This window comes from Callionymus lyra, chromosome 12 (assembly GCF_982586985.1).
Source record: "Callionymus lyra chromosome 12, fCalLyr1.hap1.1, whole genome shotgun sequence".
NCBI lineage: Eukaryota > Metazoa > Chordata > Actinopteri > Syngnathiformes > Callionymidae > Callionymus > Callionymus lyra.
In genome coordinates, this window is record NC_141829.1 from 19,004,163 (window position 1) to 19,022,881 (window position 18,719).

General features: G+C 36.6%; 2 protein-coding genes across 2 annotated transcripts; one reads left to right on the forward strand and one right to left on the reverse strand.

Annotated features, from left to right (window-relative positions):
* Nucleotides 1-694: 694 nt before the first annotated feature.
* On the reverse strand, nt 695-5,917 carry nup35 (nucleoporin 35). The gene is made up of 9 exons (XM_087804058.1): nt 5,679-5,917; nt 5,042-5,200; nt 4,852-4,976; nt 3,699-3,753; nt 3,280-3,403; nt 3,128-3,197; nt 2,799-2,927; nt 1,366-1,488; nt 695-1,282 (listed from the first exon to the last, which is right to left on the reverse strand). Exons 1-9 carry the CDS (start codon nt 5,689-5,691, stop codon nt 1,205-1,207), a joined length of 876 nt encoding a protein of 291 aa, XP_087660184.1. The 5' UTR covers nt 5,692-5,917; the 3' UTR covers nt 695-1,204.
* A 1,155-nt stretch (nt 5,918-7,072) lies between these two features.
* Nucleotides 7,073-17,889, forward strand: dnajc10 (DnaJ (Hsp40) homolog, subfamily C, member 10). Its single transcript, XM_087803757.1, has 25 exons — nt 7,073-7,137; nt 8,417-8,652; nt 8,735-8,897; nt 8,992-9,042; nt 9,788-9,870; nt 9,963-10,094; nt 10,220-10,313; nt 10,401-10,478; nt 10,563-10,606; nt 11,052-11,117; nt 11,238-11,303; nt 12,689-12,778; nt 12,845-12,955; nt 13,021-13,135; nt 13,200-13,327; nt 13,702-13,818; nt 14,436-14,537; nt 14,972-15,032; nt 15,947-16,041; nt 16,331-16,464; nt 16,543-16,596; nt 17,027-17,174; nt 17,246-17,368; nt 17,447-17,554; nt 17,625-17,889. Exons 2-25 carry the CDS (start codon nt 8,449-8,451, stop codon nt 17,634-17,636), a joined length of 2,379 nt encoding a protein of 792 aa, XP_087659883.1. The 5' UTR covers nt 7,073-7,137; nt 8,417-8,448; the 3' UTR covers nt 17,637-17,889.
* Nucleotides 17,890-18,719: the final 830 nt, after the last annotated feature.

Below are 18,719 nucleotides of genomic sequence, written 5' to 3' on the forward strand. Positions count from 1 at the left end.
AAAGGGTGAAAGTTTAAGAAATAAGAAAGAGGTCATTCTTAAAATAAAAAACTCACAAAGGTACAAAGAACAGATTGATGCGAGTATACATGAAATAGGAGAGTACTTTTTATCCAAGTTACTAGAAACACGGTTGAATAACGACTTGGTTAACAGTCACTACATCGGATTTCTTCGTCCGTTTATACATGATCCGCCTTTTTTCAGGACGTGTGATTCCGTTCTTCTTGCGTTCATTCTGCGGCGCCACAGCCACCATGGACAGCGCCCGAGATCGCAACGCACGCACCCGAGAGAACCATTTAGCAACATTTAATTTTGATAGAAAATGTTTATTATAATCAAGTTACTATTTGTATTTTGCTTAACGCTTTATTTTTTTTCAGTTATTTCTATATAAATTATACTATTGCAAGAAATAAAAAATATACATTTGCAACATTTGATTTGTTTTTTACTGGTTTTACGTCATTGTTTTGATCCTTTTTTATTTTTTTATTTGGATGTTTCGACCTACAATGTTTTGCAATTTATTAAGGGTTGTTTAAACTTATTAATCAGACACTAAAGTGTTATTCTTCGCAGGTCACACAGCAGACTGCTACAAAAACATTTCAAAGACAGTACATCAGTGGAACAAAATGCTCGATATAAGTAAGACAAGGCTAGTTTAATATTAAAAAACAAACACAACAACTGTTAATGTTTATTTCATTTCATTGCATAAAAAAGCAACGCCAAGCTTTAGAGATAAAAAAAACAAATAGAAATGTAAACGATTGCGTTACAAACACTTTCACCCACCTTCAGAAAATATCTTTTACACTGAAGGAACATCTCGATGGTCGTCCGTAATTAACAGTTTAAAATAAGTGTTCAACGATGGCAACAAACTACTTCCTTATCTTTCAAGAAAAAACAGTGAAGCTCCAGCTTTGACCAAAATTGGTTTTCGGCATGGACAGGTTTTAACTGCCTCGCACTCATTCTATGACAAGAACTGAGGGTCGAGTCTAGTTGTTGACGATAAGTTTATAAATAAAAAACTTCTAAAGGGAGCTGCAACCACAATCTCAGCAAATCGTCGACTCTCGTCCGTATCTTTGCACACAGCGACACCCAGTGTACAAGCAGAGAATGACAGTTGATAATATGTATTCAAAAGACTTTATTAACGATTAGAAAGGTATTGATTTTTGTGATGTTACCAGCTGAACATATACTCCATTGCTTTAGAAACAAAGCTCTCATCTTTCCTGGGCGTCTGTCGGTCTGTGAGCACCTGATGGAACAAACAAAAAATCTGCTTTAAATAAGGACTTTGGGTGAGAAGACGTCAAGATGCTGCTCAGAGATCAGAGTCACCTGGTTGTCGTTGCCGCCGGTCCTGTAGGTGGCGGTCAGAGGTCGGATGGACGAGCGAGGAGTGGATGGGAGGATGGATGAAGAGTGAGGAGAGGAGATCGATTCAGTGTGGTCCATGACGCTCTGACGAGGAGATTCAAGTCAAACAGATACTTTAGGAAATATGGACCATTTATCAACCCGTAGCTTTTTATAGAGAAGAATAGAATGTCTAAAATTAAAACAAATGTAAGTCAAATCACACGTGTAGTAGAAATGTTTCCCTCAAAAGATACAAGTCAGTCACTGGTAGGTGTATTTATTTGAAACGATTGCATGCTATTAAAAAATGAATATTGATTTTGGAAGGCGTGTTTTAAAAGGAACAGCTGCTGCAAGCAAGTCATCAGAATCGCTGTAAATCCAACCAAGAATATTCATGAATAGAGAAGTTGCCAAAAACAGCAACCAATCAATAAATGTAAAGTTTATCAATAAGTTAATTGACGTTAAACGTATTTTGAATAATAAAAATAAATACTTATGAGGTTTTTTTTCTGTCTGTTTAATTCTGGGCTACATTTTGTGGAGTATTATTGCGGAACATTCTGGCAGAAATATTTGGAGGCAAAATGTTGTCAAGTAGTAGTAGTTAAGTTTGGTCAGTAGAAGTTAATAATTTCAGGGCTAAATTGTGTTTGGGTGAAACACTGTGCATGAGGAGTGTTACAATGCACACGCCTAATATTAAACTCTATCCAAGTCGGAGTATATATTATATATTATATATAAATATCATTTTTTATGTTGGGCCACATCAAATTAAATAATTTGGCCCCAGGGCTTTTAGTAGGCCAAACATGAACACACAACATCAAGTAAAGTTTAAATTAAAACTGCCAAAAAGGAATGAGAAAATTTAGGGAGATTTATTTTCTCAATGAAAATGATGACACACTATTACCAAAAATAATGGTATTTATTTACAGTTAATTGTCAGTTAAAAAGGTGAACTCTTTCCATTCTAGGTTGAATAAATATAGGAATATAATATGCATTAACTGGCTAATAATAAAATAAAAATAAACAAGCAGTAATCTTTATTAGACATTTTGCATGGAAATATTTCTGAAAAGTTTAGTGAAGAAATATATCATCTTTTGCTAAATTTGGGCACATTTGTGTGGTATATTTGGAGTTACTTACCAGTATTAATAAGAAAATACATTAAAATAAATAATTTACCAAATTGAAATAGACATGTTCTTTGTATAAGTGAAGTGATGCAAACATCAATCATTTAATTTTTTAATTGAATGCTTTATTATTTGGAGGACGGTCCCTGTAAAACTGTCTTGCCAGTCTTTGTAGTTGATACTCTTCGTATCCCTGACTTCTCTGGTACTAGTTTATTTGTACTCGTGTTTGGTCAGTTAGGAGAAACGTTCACTCACCTTGTCTATGCAGGGCTTCACTCCAACCATGATGGCGTCTGCAAACACCTTCCCATCTTTGGACAGGGCCTTTCTGGCTTGTAGTCGCGACTGATACTGTAGATGCATCCAGTTTCCTGGAGAAGCCATCTGGGGCCACAGGAATAAAGAGGATTAACATTAACTGTAAACATTTTTGAGAAACTTTTCTGATCTTAAGAATCTATGAATTGTTAAATATTAACGTGTTTATAATATGTTGTCAAGCAACTTTTCTACTGCTTTCTTGTTGAGGATCAAACTGGTAGTTGTCCTTCATGTCTCTCAGTCTAGTCTCGTGAAGGACTCACCATGTGCTTCAAGATGTTTCCGTATTGAGCAAACTGTAGGAGGATGTAGGAGGCGGAGGCTGGAGGGAATCTGGTTCAAACACAAAGAAAATTAAATAGATTTGTCTGAATAAAAGCAAACCGTACATATAGGGGATAATAAAGAAAGTTACCCGAAGACTGTGACCCAGGTTTGATCCAGCTGATCATCGGCTGACAGAGACTCTCCCTGACTGTAGAAAGGATCCACTTGAGCTGGAGACAGACACAAATGCTGTACACTAGGAGACGCATAGCCTGAGGAGACAGACGAGACACTCGTTTGATTATTGGAACAATCTCCATTTTCCTACTAAATTACTTAAGTAAGCAAGTAAGAAATATTTAAAGAGCGCTTTTCTAGACCAGGGTCACAAAGCGCTCAATAAAATATATACTTAAAAGGTCAAGACACCATCGAGACAAACACAGTGGTCTCAGAAAATCAACGAAAAGCGTGCATTAAAGAAAATGTTAACATGGTTTCAGTAATCTAGTCCTGTTGGACAGAGCTCTGTGTTCATCACTGTAGGCATGTATCAAATGTTGGTACCTCCTGGAGTGGAAGGGTAACGTGCCGCCAGAGGAGACTGCATGACCGGAAAAGACTGGAAACACACATGAAATCAGTAAAGTCAAAGGAATTAAAGTTTTGCCTGCTACAATTGGATTTGTCAATGTGTTCACAATGACAAAGCCCCATCGTTTGATACAAAGAGTTACAAATTAATGTTATACTATACATTACATTCTTTATTTATTTATATCAAGGTGAAATTGAAACGCGTTATTATTCACAACGCAGTGTAAACATTAAACACTTAATGTGGTTGCAGACTTTTTTGGTGTTGTTGTTGTAATTAGTGGAAATCTCATTTTCTTTTACATATATAATTATGATAAAAAAGGGACTAATTTTGAAGTTATGGTGGAATATAAAGCAGGAATATTGAGTACTGGAACTGGCAGACAAAATTAGAAAAAGACATAGCATTGAATTAAAAAAGAAAATTATGCCATGAAATTTAAGAATTTTGCTAAACACAGGTAATGATATAATAATATATCATCAATAATATACTGACTTTGAATGTGCAAAGATTTTCTATGCAGGTGAATATCATGGTAAGATAATGTTAAACAAAATGTGAAACAAATGGGGTTTTTTTTGAACAAGATAAGAAAATGAAGGCATCACACAACAACAACAAACAACAACCCTGGGTCACAAAGGTCTGGTGTGACACTATCCAGCAACAAGGCTGTAGCGACACACAACTCTCACAATACGATTAGAAAACTATACAATCAGCTCATGATACGAATTTTCGGAAAAATGTTAGGGGTCACTGAATTCTAGTGACATCTTGTGATTGTTCCACTACTCTCAAGTTGAATTAATAGAACTGAAAGACAGAATATGTGCAAACATCAGATATAAAAGAAGCTGGAGCTGGCATCAATACTATCCTCTCTTTCTCACTCAATACCAAAGTATTGCGGGATTTCCATCATTAAATATTGATAAACATCTGTGTATCAGTTTCTCCCCTCACAACTCTATCTACCAATATATTGTCAATAAGATTCAAAAGGCACAGATTTTTTGTGAATCAAGATCATTAGACATGAGTCATGGACAAGATGACGCATCTAGACGCGGCTAACATTCTTCAGCATTGAACTCAATGGGGAGCAACACCTACCTGTCGATGTCCACTCCGGGGGGTTCCGGACATGACAAGTTCATCGTGAATGCTTCGGACGGGCGGGGCTCCACTCTTTTCCTTCGGTGTGGGCACGACGGGCGGTGGAGCGGCACCGCCACCTCCTTCAAATACAAAACGTTTATGAGGACATGACTTGGGTTTAGTTTTTTGAGTCGTCTTGTTGCACCTCTCGTGCTCTCCAGGATCGGCGAGTTGAGGGTGAACGACCGGGGCTGTGGACTCGTCGGAGCCGGCAGGTCCCCCATCAGGAATCCAGGCAGGAACTGGGCCCCGGCGGTCATTTTTGGAGATGTAGGGGACCCCAATGACATCGGTTCTGAACCTACTACAGGATCAAATAAAACAATATTTAGTTTTGAATCAGTATTATACTTATCACACACTTACAGACAACCAATGTTGAAGCTGACAAATAAAAACATAAAAGACTAACGGTTCGGGGATCAAAGCCAAATAAATAGAGTACGTTTCAAGATAACAAAGTTGAAATGCTGTGATTGTCTAATATGTCTTCTTTCTGTTTTGATTTGGGCGGGTCCAGGGAAGATAAATACAAGTATTAGAAGATTTGTTTGTGCTCAAATAGAAAATACATTATCTATTGAGCAGAGGATCATCAGGAGAGGAAACTATTGTTTCACAACATGCTTGTCCTGGAGCTACAACAACAAATGTTAACCATCATGGACAGATTTAACGTTTTTACTCATTAAATTAACGTTATAGAGATGATCGAACTATCCGGAACAATTGTAGTTGCTTCAAACCCTTTCCATAAAGATTATTTTAAAAGATTTACTTACTCGGTAAATCCATTTCACTTGACTTCCTGGCCGCGGTTTTCAAAAAAATCTAAAGTGTGTCGCAGTGAAATAATGACGCAACAAAAACACACTCGAAAGTTGTTTAAAATAATGCTCTCATTTTGCATGAAGGATAATAAATGGTAAAAATTTTGAGTTGCGTAAAACAGGAGTAAAGTTTTGCAGAGGAGTTAGCTTGTCAGTGTGTTGCCCGGCCACACGATCGAATCTAGTGCGCATGTTCAGGAGCGTCGGTTAGTTGATGACGTCACTACAGGAAGGACACAGGGACAAAACACACGTACTGCGGTTTACGTTATTGTAACAGTAAGTCAGTTTTATTTGTAAACTAATTTCAACCCGGTTAAAGTAAGTGCAAAACAAATCACCAACATTGAATTCAAACAATGATCACGGTCTGAAATATGGAAATCAAGTTACTAGCGATTTGCGATCAATATTGCAAATTGACTTTTGTTTATAAAATGATTGTTTTTCTTCCTTGTATTTGATTTTCACTTATTTCAGATATTTTGTTTAAAGAATAATATTCAAAACATCTTGTTTGCTTCTTAAAACAAGAAATTAAATGGCTTTTAAATGTGAATTAATAGGACAAAAATAGATATGACTGATTTGCTTTCATGGGAGTAACGCAGGAGCAAATCACACCGAAATATTAATAATAATAATAATAAAACTTCGACATCAAATTTTAAAAGTGTGTATCTAATATCTAGGTTATTTTTGGAAGAAAGCTTGAACCGCTGTTGCTACCCCTAAAGGGAGCATCCGAAAAGAAAAGAAGAAGATATTAGAAAAAGCATTTACATTTCCCCACTTTGCTGCAATAATAATCTGGAAGTTAGAGCATATAATCGATTGGAGAAAACAAAAGAAAATGTCATTTTATGACATACAATGCATCATTTTTCTTAGTTTTAGTTACTTTAACTTACTTTTTACTTTACTTCTTGGGCACGACACTTCCAATATATTAGAGAATACACTATTTCATACCGATTTAAAATAATATTTAAAGTAATTTGTCGATAACGAATGTACATCTTACGATCAAATACATTTTTTAAATCCCACATCACTTTGATTACGTATCGTACAGGATTGTACATTGGTAAAGTTAGACTATTGTAAAATCCAATTCCGGTAGTCAACATAATACAAGCACAAAGTTACTTATTTTTGTAATCTATGGTAGATGAATTAAAGTATTCATACTTATAAAAGCTCTATATATTTAAATTAATTGTTGAAGTAAGAATTACTATACCATGTAAAATGAGACACGCGATGAAAGACTACGTTAGACAAATATTGTGGAATTTCCTAACCGGAAATGAATCTCTCTCTCTTCCCTAGCTTGATACCGGTGAGTTACGGATGCTGGAGCGGATCTGAAGACGCGCAGCTGCTTCTGGTACTTTCTCCACATACAGAGGTAATGTACTCACGACATAAAGTTTTTTTTATTACTGGTTCATGGAACTTGAGACCCGTGCAAAGTTTTGTCAACAACCAACCGACTCTCTTATTAGCTGGTAATTGACAAAAGTGTTGCTGCTAACTAGCTTAGCTTGTTTATGAGTATGATCCTCCACGTCACGATTTAACAAACCAAAGTCACCAAAATAAATGAGTTATACGTGCTTAGTAAATGTGTCGTAAAAATAACATATTTTAAATGTCTATTTTTAACGTCAGGACATCGAGATATCAACACATTCCCTGACTGGGTCAGTCCCCTTCTTCAGTAACATAGACATTATGATACATGTTATTATTTACACATCTTTATTAAAACATATTTGGTCCTAAACTAAAGCTCGTTATGACAAATATTGGACTTTCTCGTCTTATATGTTTGTGTGAAAGAAACCTTTTGTAAAATAATGGGAATAAATAATAACTCTTAACTTTTACTTTGCCTGTTGAATAATCTGTATGTTTTCTTCATGAAAACCACCGAGTATCACGTGGTTAACATAATATTGGAATATTGACCCAGTAAACATAAATCCTCACCTTTGCTTCCTTGCCCAAATTCAGGGAACAAATGTATTGAAGGTAAATACCAAATAACTGTAACCTTGAGTGTTTTGAAAAAGCTATATGCAACATATTTGTAAGTCATTTATGAAAAACTAGTACAATTTACTGCATATCTTAAATATAACAGTCTACATAATGTTCTGTTTATTATGAATTAAAGTCTCACATGGGCCCAGAAAATGTAAAAATAAAATCAGATATTTGTGATTATGATTGTTTTAAATTCTGTGCACCTCAAACAGTTATGATTTGTCGAAAGTAATTTTTTTATTAGTTACTGTATATTTTCTTTAGAAAGGGTTTGACAAAATAAGTCCAATTGTTGCTAAATGTGTTCATGGAAAACTTGCATGCAAAATAAATGAAAAAATGTTCCACACATTTCAGTAGAAGTAAAAGTTAGAGAACGTGTTTATACACTCGTTATATGGAACATGTAAACAGGTGGACCATAGTTTGGTAAAGATCAGAATCCAACATCATCTCAGACACAAAAATAAAAATATTTTAATACTCTTCGTTAACTCACGTATGTTTCAGATCGACAAGATTGATGACCTTTAGTTCTTTAAACGCACATTCTCATAGTTGCTACCACATGTCAACACATGTTATTTGTCTTTTCATCTTATCACACTAATCTTAACTTTGCTTGATTATCCTTTCAGGGTCAGTGAGCACTGACACAGGAGACCTGGCGATGAATGCAAGGTCGCAGGCCCGGGTCGCGCATCCCTGCTGTAGGATTACGATCCCTCTGCTCATCCTCGCTCTGGTGCTGGTGTTGGCTGAAGGGGACCAGGACTACTACAAATTACTAGCAGTCAGCAGGGAGGCCACCACCAGAGAGATACGACAGGCCTTTAAGAAGCTGGCACTGACCATGCATCCTGACAAGAATCCGGTTTGTTTATTTAATCACAAATGTTATCTCCAAATGTAAAACACCAACCATTATTTCATAAAACATTTGTCTTCTGTAACAGGGTGATGCATCAGCCCATGACAAATTCCTGCTGGTAAATCGTGCGTACGAGGTTTTGAAGGACGAAGACCTCAGGAAGAAGTACGATAAATACGGGGAGAAAGGTTTGGATGAGCAGCAGAGCAATCGCTACGAGAGCTGGAACTATTACCGATATGACTTTGGTAAGTTTCCATGGTGGGCATGAATTATTAAAGCAATGTGACATTAAAATGCATTAATATATTAAAAAAAAAATCCATTTGTCTTCACACTCAGGAATCTATGATGAGGATTTAGAAATCATCACCTTGGACAGCGGTGATTTTGGTAAGAGGCAGAATTTTACGTTATTTCAGTGCTGTTTGTTTGTCTACTAGAATTGTAATTTAAGTTTACAAAAACTCTCTTATGTGGAGGCGCAGCTGTGGTTAACAAAAACAAAAACAGATCCTAAAAAGTGTTTTTGTCGCATATAGGTTGTATTTTCGGCTTATCAGATAAGTCCAAAGTGTGGCCACTGGAGAAGTTTTCAATCGGCCTGTGGCCTTTGTTAGAAACTTTATTAAAAAAAAAAAAAAAAAACTTTATTAAATTAAAAATAAGAGTCGTTTAAATACAAAAAAGCTTTTGGAATAAGAGTCGAATAAAAAAACAACCCAAAGGGAAGATGCTAGTGCTGATTCCTAAATTTTAATAAAAGAAATACGGTCTGTATGAGAAAAAGATTTTTGTTTTTGTTTTCCAATATAGACGCTTCCTATTTTAAACTTCTGATTGAAACAACTCTCAAGGGAATTTGGCCCCTAGCTAGTTCTTAAGTGAGGCTCACTGGGAAAAAGGTTTGGACATCCCTGGGTTACAGCTCTCACCTTTTTTAGTATTTGAAAATTTGATCAATACATTTATGATCATATCTTGGTTATCCACGTCCACTTTATTTCTTGTTTGCACTTTGTTCTTCTGTCGGCTGATGTGTGGCGAATAGAAGCCAGACTTCCCAGTAAAAACCCAGTAATATTCTCATTGAAGCAGTCGAGAATCAAAAATAATCGAATGATTTGTCGTGTTACAGATGCTGCAGTAAACTCCGGAGAAATCTGGTTCATCAACTTTTACTTTCCACGCTGCTCCCATTGTCACGACCTCGCTCCCACGGTAACGGGGAAAATAACCTCTTTCATGCTTGGACTGTTTTCTTTGTGGGAAATATGGTTTTGACACAAACAACTCTTCTCTCTGCTCGTCAGTGGAGGGAGTTTGCCAAGGAGATGGACGGCATTATCCGAATCGGAGCGGTGAATTGTGGCGACAACAACTACCTCTGTCGAAGCAAAGGCATCCAGAGTTACCCAAGTCTCTTTGTATACCGAGCACAACAGGTTTGTTGACTTCTTGTTGTCATCAGTGAACACAACTGAGATAACGCATCTTGCTGAGTCGTCGTATAGTTTGTGATAGAAAAATGTTGTATTTCCATTTATCAGCACCTTATTCTCTTCCTCAGAGACCAGAGAAGTTCACCGGAAACCGAGTTAAGGAAACCCTGGTCCGCTTCTCCATGCAGTTCATTACGACGACCGTCACTGAGCTCTGGCAAGGTGACCTGTCGTCCGTCAAAGAATTAAATTCCTTTTTCAACTCCGTCACTGAGGTTCGACCCTCGTTTCATCTGTTCTTGTGCTCAGGCAATGTCTTCAAGGAAATAGAGAACGCCTTCGCTTCAGGAATGGGTTGGCTGATCACCTTCTGTTCTCAAAGCGGAGGTAAAATAACTGATGCTGCCTCCAGTTCATAGTTAATAAGCTCATTATTATTAAGGTATAAATTATTATTATTATTCTTTTTAGACTGCTTGGAGAAAAAAACCCGACAGAAGCTGGCAGGAATGTTGGTAAGATTTTTTTAAATTTATTTATTATTAAAAATTATGTCATTAAAGTAACATAACGGTTTCTTAAACATCCATGTTGTGTTTTAACTGCTTTTAATTTTACATAAAAATAATTTATCGCCTCCATTTTTTTTTTTTCACTTATAAACAATGAATCACAATATTGAGTAATGCAGCAAAGTCTGGCCGTTTGAGACTGTTTATGTGGCCCTCATGAGGGAGTCAAACTACTTAACTGATAACAATTTGGCGTATACTTGCTTTTCATTAATATTACAGCTGTAAATTTAACCTATTTTATCACAAATATTCTCCTTTTCTCCTTTTTAATTAAGTGTTTTGAGTTGTAATTGGGTCAAATATGATCACAACACGACCAGGAAGGTTCATAGTTTCCACATAAAACCATAAAAATATAACCACAATATGAATATTGTTTTTAAAGGACGGCCTTGTTAAGGTCGGTTGGATTGACTGTCAAACACAGGAGCAGCTATGTGAGAGTTTCCAGGTAAGACGCTCAGGAAAATAACTATAGAAAAACAACTTTTTTTTTACAAAATGGCAACTATTTTGATGATTTATCAACAATAAAAAAAATCATTGTGGTTATTTTGCTTATTCGTGTCAGGTTACTAGTGGAGCCACAGCTCTGTTCCCCCCTGGAAGTTCCTTGGACCTACAAGACAGTGTACTGGTGAGGCACAGATCATAAGAATTCATTATTTATTATTGGCTATTTGACAATTCTGATGAACGCCTGAAGTGTGTGATCAAAGACTACATAATTATCTCTAGGATGTTCCTATGTCATCACATTCCTGTCGTCACCGCTCCCCTTCTTGCTGCACCAGTTAGCAGCCATTTTACCTCGTCTGCCTGCAGGATCATTCCATAGCCGCTGCTATTTACCGTCATTTACCTGAGGCGAGCGTTGTCACACACAGGTTCCCCCTTAGGACCTGATTTAAAAAATATTATTTTGAAACTCCTAGATTTGTGTCCCTGATAAATGACAAGTTTTCTCTTTCAATGTGTAAACATAAAACCATGTGACACTCATCTGACACGTGATTTAAGGAATACCGTTTTTCTCTCATTGTTTCCCTCATTTCCCTTAATAATTGTGTTTGTCTTAATCTACACTTATCTTGTTTGGTGGTAAAATTGAGAATATGATCAAATATCTACCATGCATGGCAAATAAATCTAAACAACGAAGAAGTGAAACTTCCACAGTATGTCCCCCTTTTACAGTCCCACACTAAAATCTAGTGATTATTAAGTTATTAATTTCTAAAGGTGTTTATTTGTATTTATTTCAGAGCCACTCAGTATGGCAATATTGTAAGGACAAATTGTTTTCGAAAAAAAATCCCATTGCCTTATCATTCAGAAAAATACATACAAACAAATGTAGAAGAAAAGTATTTTTTATAACATATGATATTCTGTTTGACAAACAAAACCATGGTTTTAAAACCAGGATTTGAGTAATAAAGTTTTAGATGCCCTAAATATACTGTTTATATATTTGAAGAAATAAGCAAACACACCAAAAAATCACTCCGTTCATAACTGGACCTGTTCTGAGTCTGGGTTTTTAAAGAAAAAAGTTATTTTCATTCAAATTCAAAATTCTTAATTATTATTATATTGTTTACTGTCAAAACTGCAGAATATCTTAAACGGGATCTTACCTTAAAAATACACAATTAAAAATATGTGTTTTTTATAGTTTTACTTCAAAATGGGCTTAAACATGAATAATGGCTCTAAAACTTATCGTAGCAATGGTACTTAAACATCACATATAGTTGCTTTATGTAGTAGTTTTTCTACTAAAATAAGATAATTCATTTGTAATAAATGCAAGCTTACTATTGCTGCCAATTATTTTTAACATTATATTTGCTATTATTAAAAGGCCAAACCTCGAGTATCTCTACTGCGAGTGCTCACGCATCCACTGATGGAAGCACCAGGATGTACACGTCAACTTTTGCTTTCCTACATGTTGTATTCTGTGCGATATGAACACCTGAGCAAATGTTTGCTGATTCAGCCTTTTCTGTGTTCTAGTGGCTCAGGTCTTTGGATTTTAGGGACATCTACAACATGGTCATCCAACATTTGCCTGATTTGCAACTTGTCAGCAGTGATAACTTCGAGGTACCGTTTGCAAGATTATGATGATTTCACTCCCTGAATATAACTGAGTTTATTTCTTCACGTCAGAACAAGTTAGCCCATCATCGCTGGTTAATCAGTTTCACCTTCGGAGGCAGAAAGGAAGGCACGCATGAATACAAGAAGCTGCAGGCGCTCCTCAGTAGTGACCACATCCAGGTAGGTGTCGCGACTCGACGGCTCTTTTTCTTCTCCGCACGTCTCCATGAGTCTCTCGTCCTCAGGTCGGAAGAGTGGATTGCACCAAAGACTCTGAGCTGTGCCGCTCCCTCTACATCACCAAACCTTGCTTGGCTATCTTCAAAGGACTGGGCGTCCACGACTTTGAGATCCACCACGGTCAGAGTCGCCGCTCGAAGCTCATCGAGTTAGATCGTCCTCTTACATCTCCTCCGCTCCGCAGGCAAAGATGTGTTGTACAACATCGTAGCTTTTGCTAAAGACAGTGTCCGTGCGCACGTGACGACGCTCAGGCCGGACAACTTCCCCTCGGACAGGAAGGAGCCTTGGTTGGTCGACTTCTTCGCTCCTGTAAGTGAACCTTGAAGTGATTTGTCAATTAACTCTTGAATTATGATTCATTCAAATTCATTAAAACAGTTATGAAAATGAATTATGTTTTCTTGTGTAGACAGATTTAGTTAGTTAACTGAAATGTGTTGATATAAAGTTCTTGTTTAAGAGTTACAATAACGATAAGAATGTATGTATTTCTTCACAGATAATGCACTGATTTTACGGGCTAATAGTCTTTGTTGTTCGATTATCATTACTTGACTAATTGATAAAATAATAAAAGAAGAAATATTATTTTAATAAGATTTTGTTTGGCTTCAGATGTGTAAATCAAAGGATTTTATTTATTTAAGAGATTTTATAAACACACTTGTCGTCCTCGTCCACAGTGGTGTCCACCGTGTCGGGCTTTGCTTCCTGAACTGAGGAAAGCTTCGATCCAATTGGTGGGTCAGATGAAGTTTGGAACGCTGGACTGCACCATCCATCAAAGTTTATGTTCACAGGTACAAACGCACACTTTATACGAACGTTTCTTTTTCTACTTTTTTATTTTTTATTATTTCAGTGGCAAATGTTTTTGGCAAAGATTTTGAAATATCATAAATTTGTAAATATTAAAGTCAAAAACACATGGAATGTTGCTTGTGAAAATACCACAATATGTTACAGCAGCATTATAATCCAAAATATAATATCTATACATACAAAATGTCTTATAAATGTTAAGTCCAATCTGTTTGTTTGGGGTTTACCAACTTATTAAATTTAGACTATGTTGATGGGATGTGACAACAGAGTCAGCATAGCTGTGGAAAGTGATGTTAAATCTCCAAAAATGTGACCCAGGGGGAGGAGGTAGATAAAAATAAGGGGACCTAGGACAGAACCTTGAGGAACACCAGTGGAGACAGAGGATCGATCGGAGAAAAATGTTTTTAACTGAATGAATTGGGAACGGTCAGAGAGAAAAAATGTGTGGTGGTGGAAGTCGTTCACCTTGACCTAATGAAAATAAATGACAAATGTGATAAATGCTGTGACTATTTTCAGCTTTTTGGTAAAAACAAAGCTCCAGTAACTCAACAGTGCAGATGGCATGACTTCTTCCTTTTGTTTCCAGTATAATGTCCAAGCATATCCCACCACAGTCATCTTCAATGGCTCCTCTGTTCACGAGTATGAAGGACAACATTCAGCTAATGGCATCCTGGAGTTCATACAGGTATGACTTCATCATACAAACACTAACATGTGACTCTTTTAAATGTCATGTGTATATTAACAAAACCGTTGTTGAAATGAAGATTGCTCTTTGATCTTGACCTGTTATCCTTTCTATCTCTCTTTCCATGTATACAAGCGTATTTGAATGTGTTTAATTGTCAGTAAGGCTCTATCAGATGTAAAAAAAAAATAGATTGCAAAAACCTCTTCTCAAAGGTTCATATTTTAATCATTTTTAAATTTTGAACAAGGGCAACCATAAGACTCAAATCACGTAGAGGTAACTTTTTTGGTCTGTTTTATATTAATTCTTTTCATTTTATTTTTTAAAATGTATTTTGTAATTATTAATAAAGCTGCAATCTACCAACTCATCTAACGTTGTATGTTTAAAGATGTTATAATATTCTTTTGAATGTTCCTCTTGTACAGGATCTAGTTAATCCATCGGTGGTGGTCTTGGACCCGGACAGTTTTGAAAAGAAAGTGAAAGGTAGGTTTGCATAAACTTCATCCAACATGTGTTTTGTTGAATAATGTGAATTGTGTATAACCAGAATATTCCAGCTCCTTTTTTCCACGTTTGCTTTCCCACCGTAAAACCAAATATTTGATGTTGCTATTACATTGATTGCCCTGTAGCTCCCATTTTATTATTTAATCTTGTCATAAAATATGAAAGTTAACCAGGTTTGAGAAGCGTCCCGGGAGCCACAGGCAATCCTTTCATGGTTTTTAAACGGCCCTTATTAGGTCAGACTATTAGTGATGTGTTGATGAATCTTCATTCAACAGTGTCATGTTGTTTAGAGGTCAGTAGGTGGCGCCATCAGTTTAAAAATGATCTTTTGTTTCTGATGTTTCATTTGAACATTTTTCCAAAACAAAAAGAAAATAGTGCAGAGACCGCCATCTAGTGGACTTTGAACATAACGACACTGCTTCATGAAGCGTCATCAGACCATCAGTAATAGTCTGACCTAATGGGGGTTGTTTAAAAACCATGAAAGCATTGCAGGTGGATCATCATTACAGACTTTACATCTGCTTAGGTAGAGAGATTTTCTTTTTCAATGATTCATTAATAATTCAACTTTAACAAAAAATATAACTAATTTTATGATATGATGCTTATTTTGACTTAGCCTTTAAAAGAAAAGAAAAGGAAAAAAAACTATTTAAAAATAATTAAATACATTTACATGTTTAATGAATACATTTCATATAAAATCGTATACATTAAAATACATTAAAATACATTTTATAATGTCATGGCCAAAAGATACTTATCCTTACACATCCTCACAACAGTGTAACGACATATATTCATTGTGATATAAACCTTTTTCTTACTTCTAGAATTGCTGCCTCTTCATTTAATCCGGTTCCTGCCATTGTCTTTTGCAGGTCGTCCCAAAGACCAGATCTGGGCCGTAGACTTCTACGCTCCCTGGTGCGGCCCTTGCATGGCTTTGTTACCGGAGTGGAAACGAATGGCTCGGGTACGGAACCAAAAACTACACAAAACACTTGAACATCACTTTAAAGCGTCTCATACATGATGGCTTGGCATTCTTTAAAGGCTTCAATGCATTTGTCTATAATTCCTTGAAGGCCTGAGGGCCACATTCTGCCATTTCCATACATTTATTTTGAGCTTAGAACTCATGAAACTGTTGACATAGTTAAATCTTGAATGTCCTATTCAAAACAGTAAATCAGTATGTTACAATTGACACAATTTACTCCCCCAAAATAATTCTGACAGAAGAGCTAAACCTCCTCTCGTAGATGGTGTCGGGTCAGCTTCACGTGGGCTCCGTCGACTGTCAGCGCTTCCAGAAGTTCTGCCAGGGTCAAGGCGTGAGGGCGTACCCCGAGATGCGACTGTATCCCAGCAACCCGAAGAATTCCGATCAAGTCGTGTAAGCAACTCCTCGTCACCAATTTGTAACGATTTTCTTAAAGTGAAGGCTTGAGGTTATCTGACTGTATTTCTTCAGGATCTACAACGGCTGGAACAGAGATTCCAATTCACTGAGAGCCTGGGCCATGAGGTCGGAATTCTACTTTACATTTACCATAAATACTTTTTTATTTCCTGCAATTATTGTCGTATTTTTTTTAGATTTTTTCTTCTGTAAATACTCTTTTCTGTGACTATGTTTACAAGTCGATAAAAGAAAGCCTATTAAATTACTACCTGTCTGAGAATAAATACCAAAATAGGTGTAGAAATATTGAAAATTCTACAAATTCATTAGTTACAATGTCTGATTAATTGATCTAATTAATCTATTTTAATCGCACCTAAAATTGATTGAGAAAAGCCCTGAAATCTCAAGCAAAACTTCTTGACAAAAAGAGTAAAGCAAGAACTAAAAAGGAGATGAATGCGATTAAAAGCATTAATAATGACTGTAATTAATTAATCGCAATTAATCGCATGATTTGACTCCCGCTGTGTGTTTGTGTGTGTGTGTGTAGTTTCCTGCCAAGAGCCTCAGTGGATCTGAACCCAAACACCTTCAAATCCTTGGTCCTGTCTGGTGGGGATCACTGGGTCGTGGACTTCTACGCCCCCTGGTGTGGCCCCTGTCAGCAGTTTGCCCCAGAGTTTGAGGTCTTGGCTCGGGTGAGGCATCAACAGTATATTTTATTAAGGACATCAAGAGGACCTTGTTGAAGACATGATGTGTTTCTCAGATGCTGAAGGGGGAGGTGCGAGCTGGTAAAGTGGACTGTCAGGCCCATCATGACACCTGTTCCATGGCGGGAATCACAGCCTATCCCACGGTTCGCTTCTACCCACGGCTTCCGATGAAGAGGGTGAGAGTTTGTTTCAGCGTCAATTCATTTATTGGTCTGAAACCGGCTGTAACTGGACTGACGTTTCTGTGGACGCAGCTGGACCAGAAAGGAGAGTTTGTCAACAGTCGAGACGCGAAGGGTATCGCTGACCTCATCAGAACGCGACTACAGCAATTGTTTCCACAATCAGAAACGTCACCAAAGGCAAGTTCCATCTTTTCTAAAAACACCTAAATAAGTTTTTTTTAAAAACTGAGAATTTCTTTTTCTGCAGGATGAACTCTGATAGTGACCGAGGTGACGGGTGTTTGTTTGGGGGGCGGGTTACATGGGTGGGTCTGACCAAAGACTCTATTAGCAACACTCCATGATGAAGGGACGACTCACTGGACTCTTATCTTTTACTGGTTTGTCTCTGTGGTTTGTATTTACTCTATGAGGTAAAACTGTGAGACGCACATGCAAACTCAATGTGTTTTTATTTTTGTCTTTGTTGTTGGTGTGTAAAGTTTTGGAATAAAACTAATTGTAAAACGAAATTTATTATCTTTTTTTTTTTAAAGGTTGCATTCTGAAAGAACACCACTAGATGGCAGTGCATCTAATGTCTTGAGCAGAATCTTGCAGCATCATTGCTGCCAAGTGGAAACAATCGCGTCCAAACCACTTAAGAATGTTCTATGGTATTTTCCGCCCACTTCCCGAGTATTATTAGAGTGGTGTGTGTGTGTGTGTGTACGTGCGTGCGTTGTGGGCAGCTGGAGGTCAGCATTGACGTAGTGCTGCTTCATAAACCACTGGAACCACTTATGCTGTAAATGTTCTCCATTGTTTCATGATGTCAAACGGAGTGACAAAGTTAGATCAACACTGCAGGCCTGATGTGAGCAGTTTGTGTTGCGAGGATTTCACCCCGTATGAAGGTTCATGTATCAATCATTACTTTCTTTCATCGGTTATTACTGCCTGAAAGGTATTTTTCAGCAGTTACCCCGTGACCAGCCAAGAAAGTTATCTTATTAATAATATTTGTGTTATAATATATATAATATATTTCAATTTTCATTTAATGTCGCCATTATATCGATTTTTTTTTTTTTTTTACCATCATATTTGAATATACCACTAAAAACGGATTTAATTTATTTAAAATCAAGCTTTGGACAAAACTTCCACATCTGGTAAGTGTCTCTGTTTCTCATGGATATGAAGTAACGTTTAGTTTCTAGCAACGTTTTTTCATTTACAAAAATAATGATTATACATGTGAATTTTACTTCAAAGGATTGTACTTTCTACTTCTTATCTCCTTTTTTTCCAAAATATACAAGTACTAAACTAGCTTGATCATTGTTTTGTAACTTATTTT

Excerpts from the sequence above, each read along its gene's own strand:
- nup35 (XM_087804058.1), bottom strand. Across the intron at positions 3,754-4,851 it reads CCCGGAGTGGACATCGACAG|TCTTTTCCGGTCATGCAGTC; the intron begins GTAGGTGTTGCT and ends GTGTGTTTCCAG. Across the intron at positions 1,283-1,365 it reads CCGGCGGCAACGACAACCAG|GTGCTCACAGACCGACAGAC; the intron begins GTGACTCTGATC and ends TTGTTCCATCAG.
- dnajc10 (XM_087803757.1), top strand. The coding sequence starts at position 8,449 with ATGAATGCAAGGTCGCAGGCCCGGGTCGCGCATCCCTGCTGTAGGATT. Across the intron at positions 12,779-12,844 it reads TCAGCAGTGATAACTTCGAG|AACAAGTTAGCCCATCATCG; the intron begins GTACCGTTTGCA and ends TCTTCACGTCAG. Across the intron at positions 12,956-13,020 it reads TCAGTAGTGACCACATCCAG|GTCGGAAGAGTGGATTGCAC; the intron begins GTAGGTGTCGCG and ends TCTCGTCCTCAG.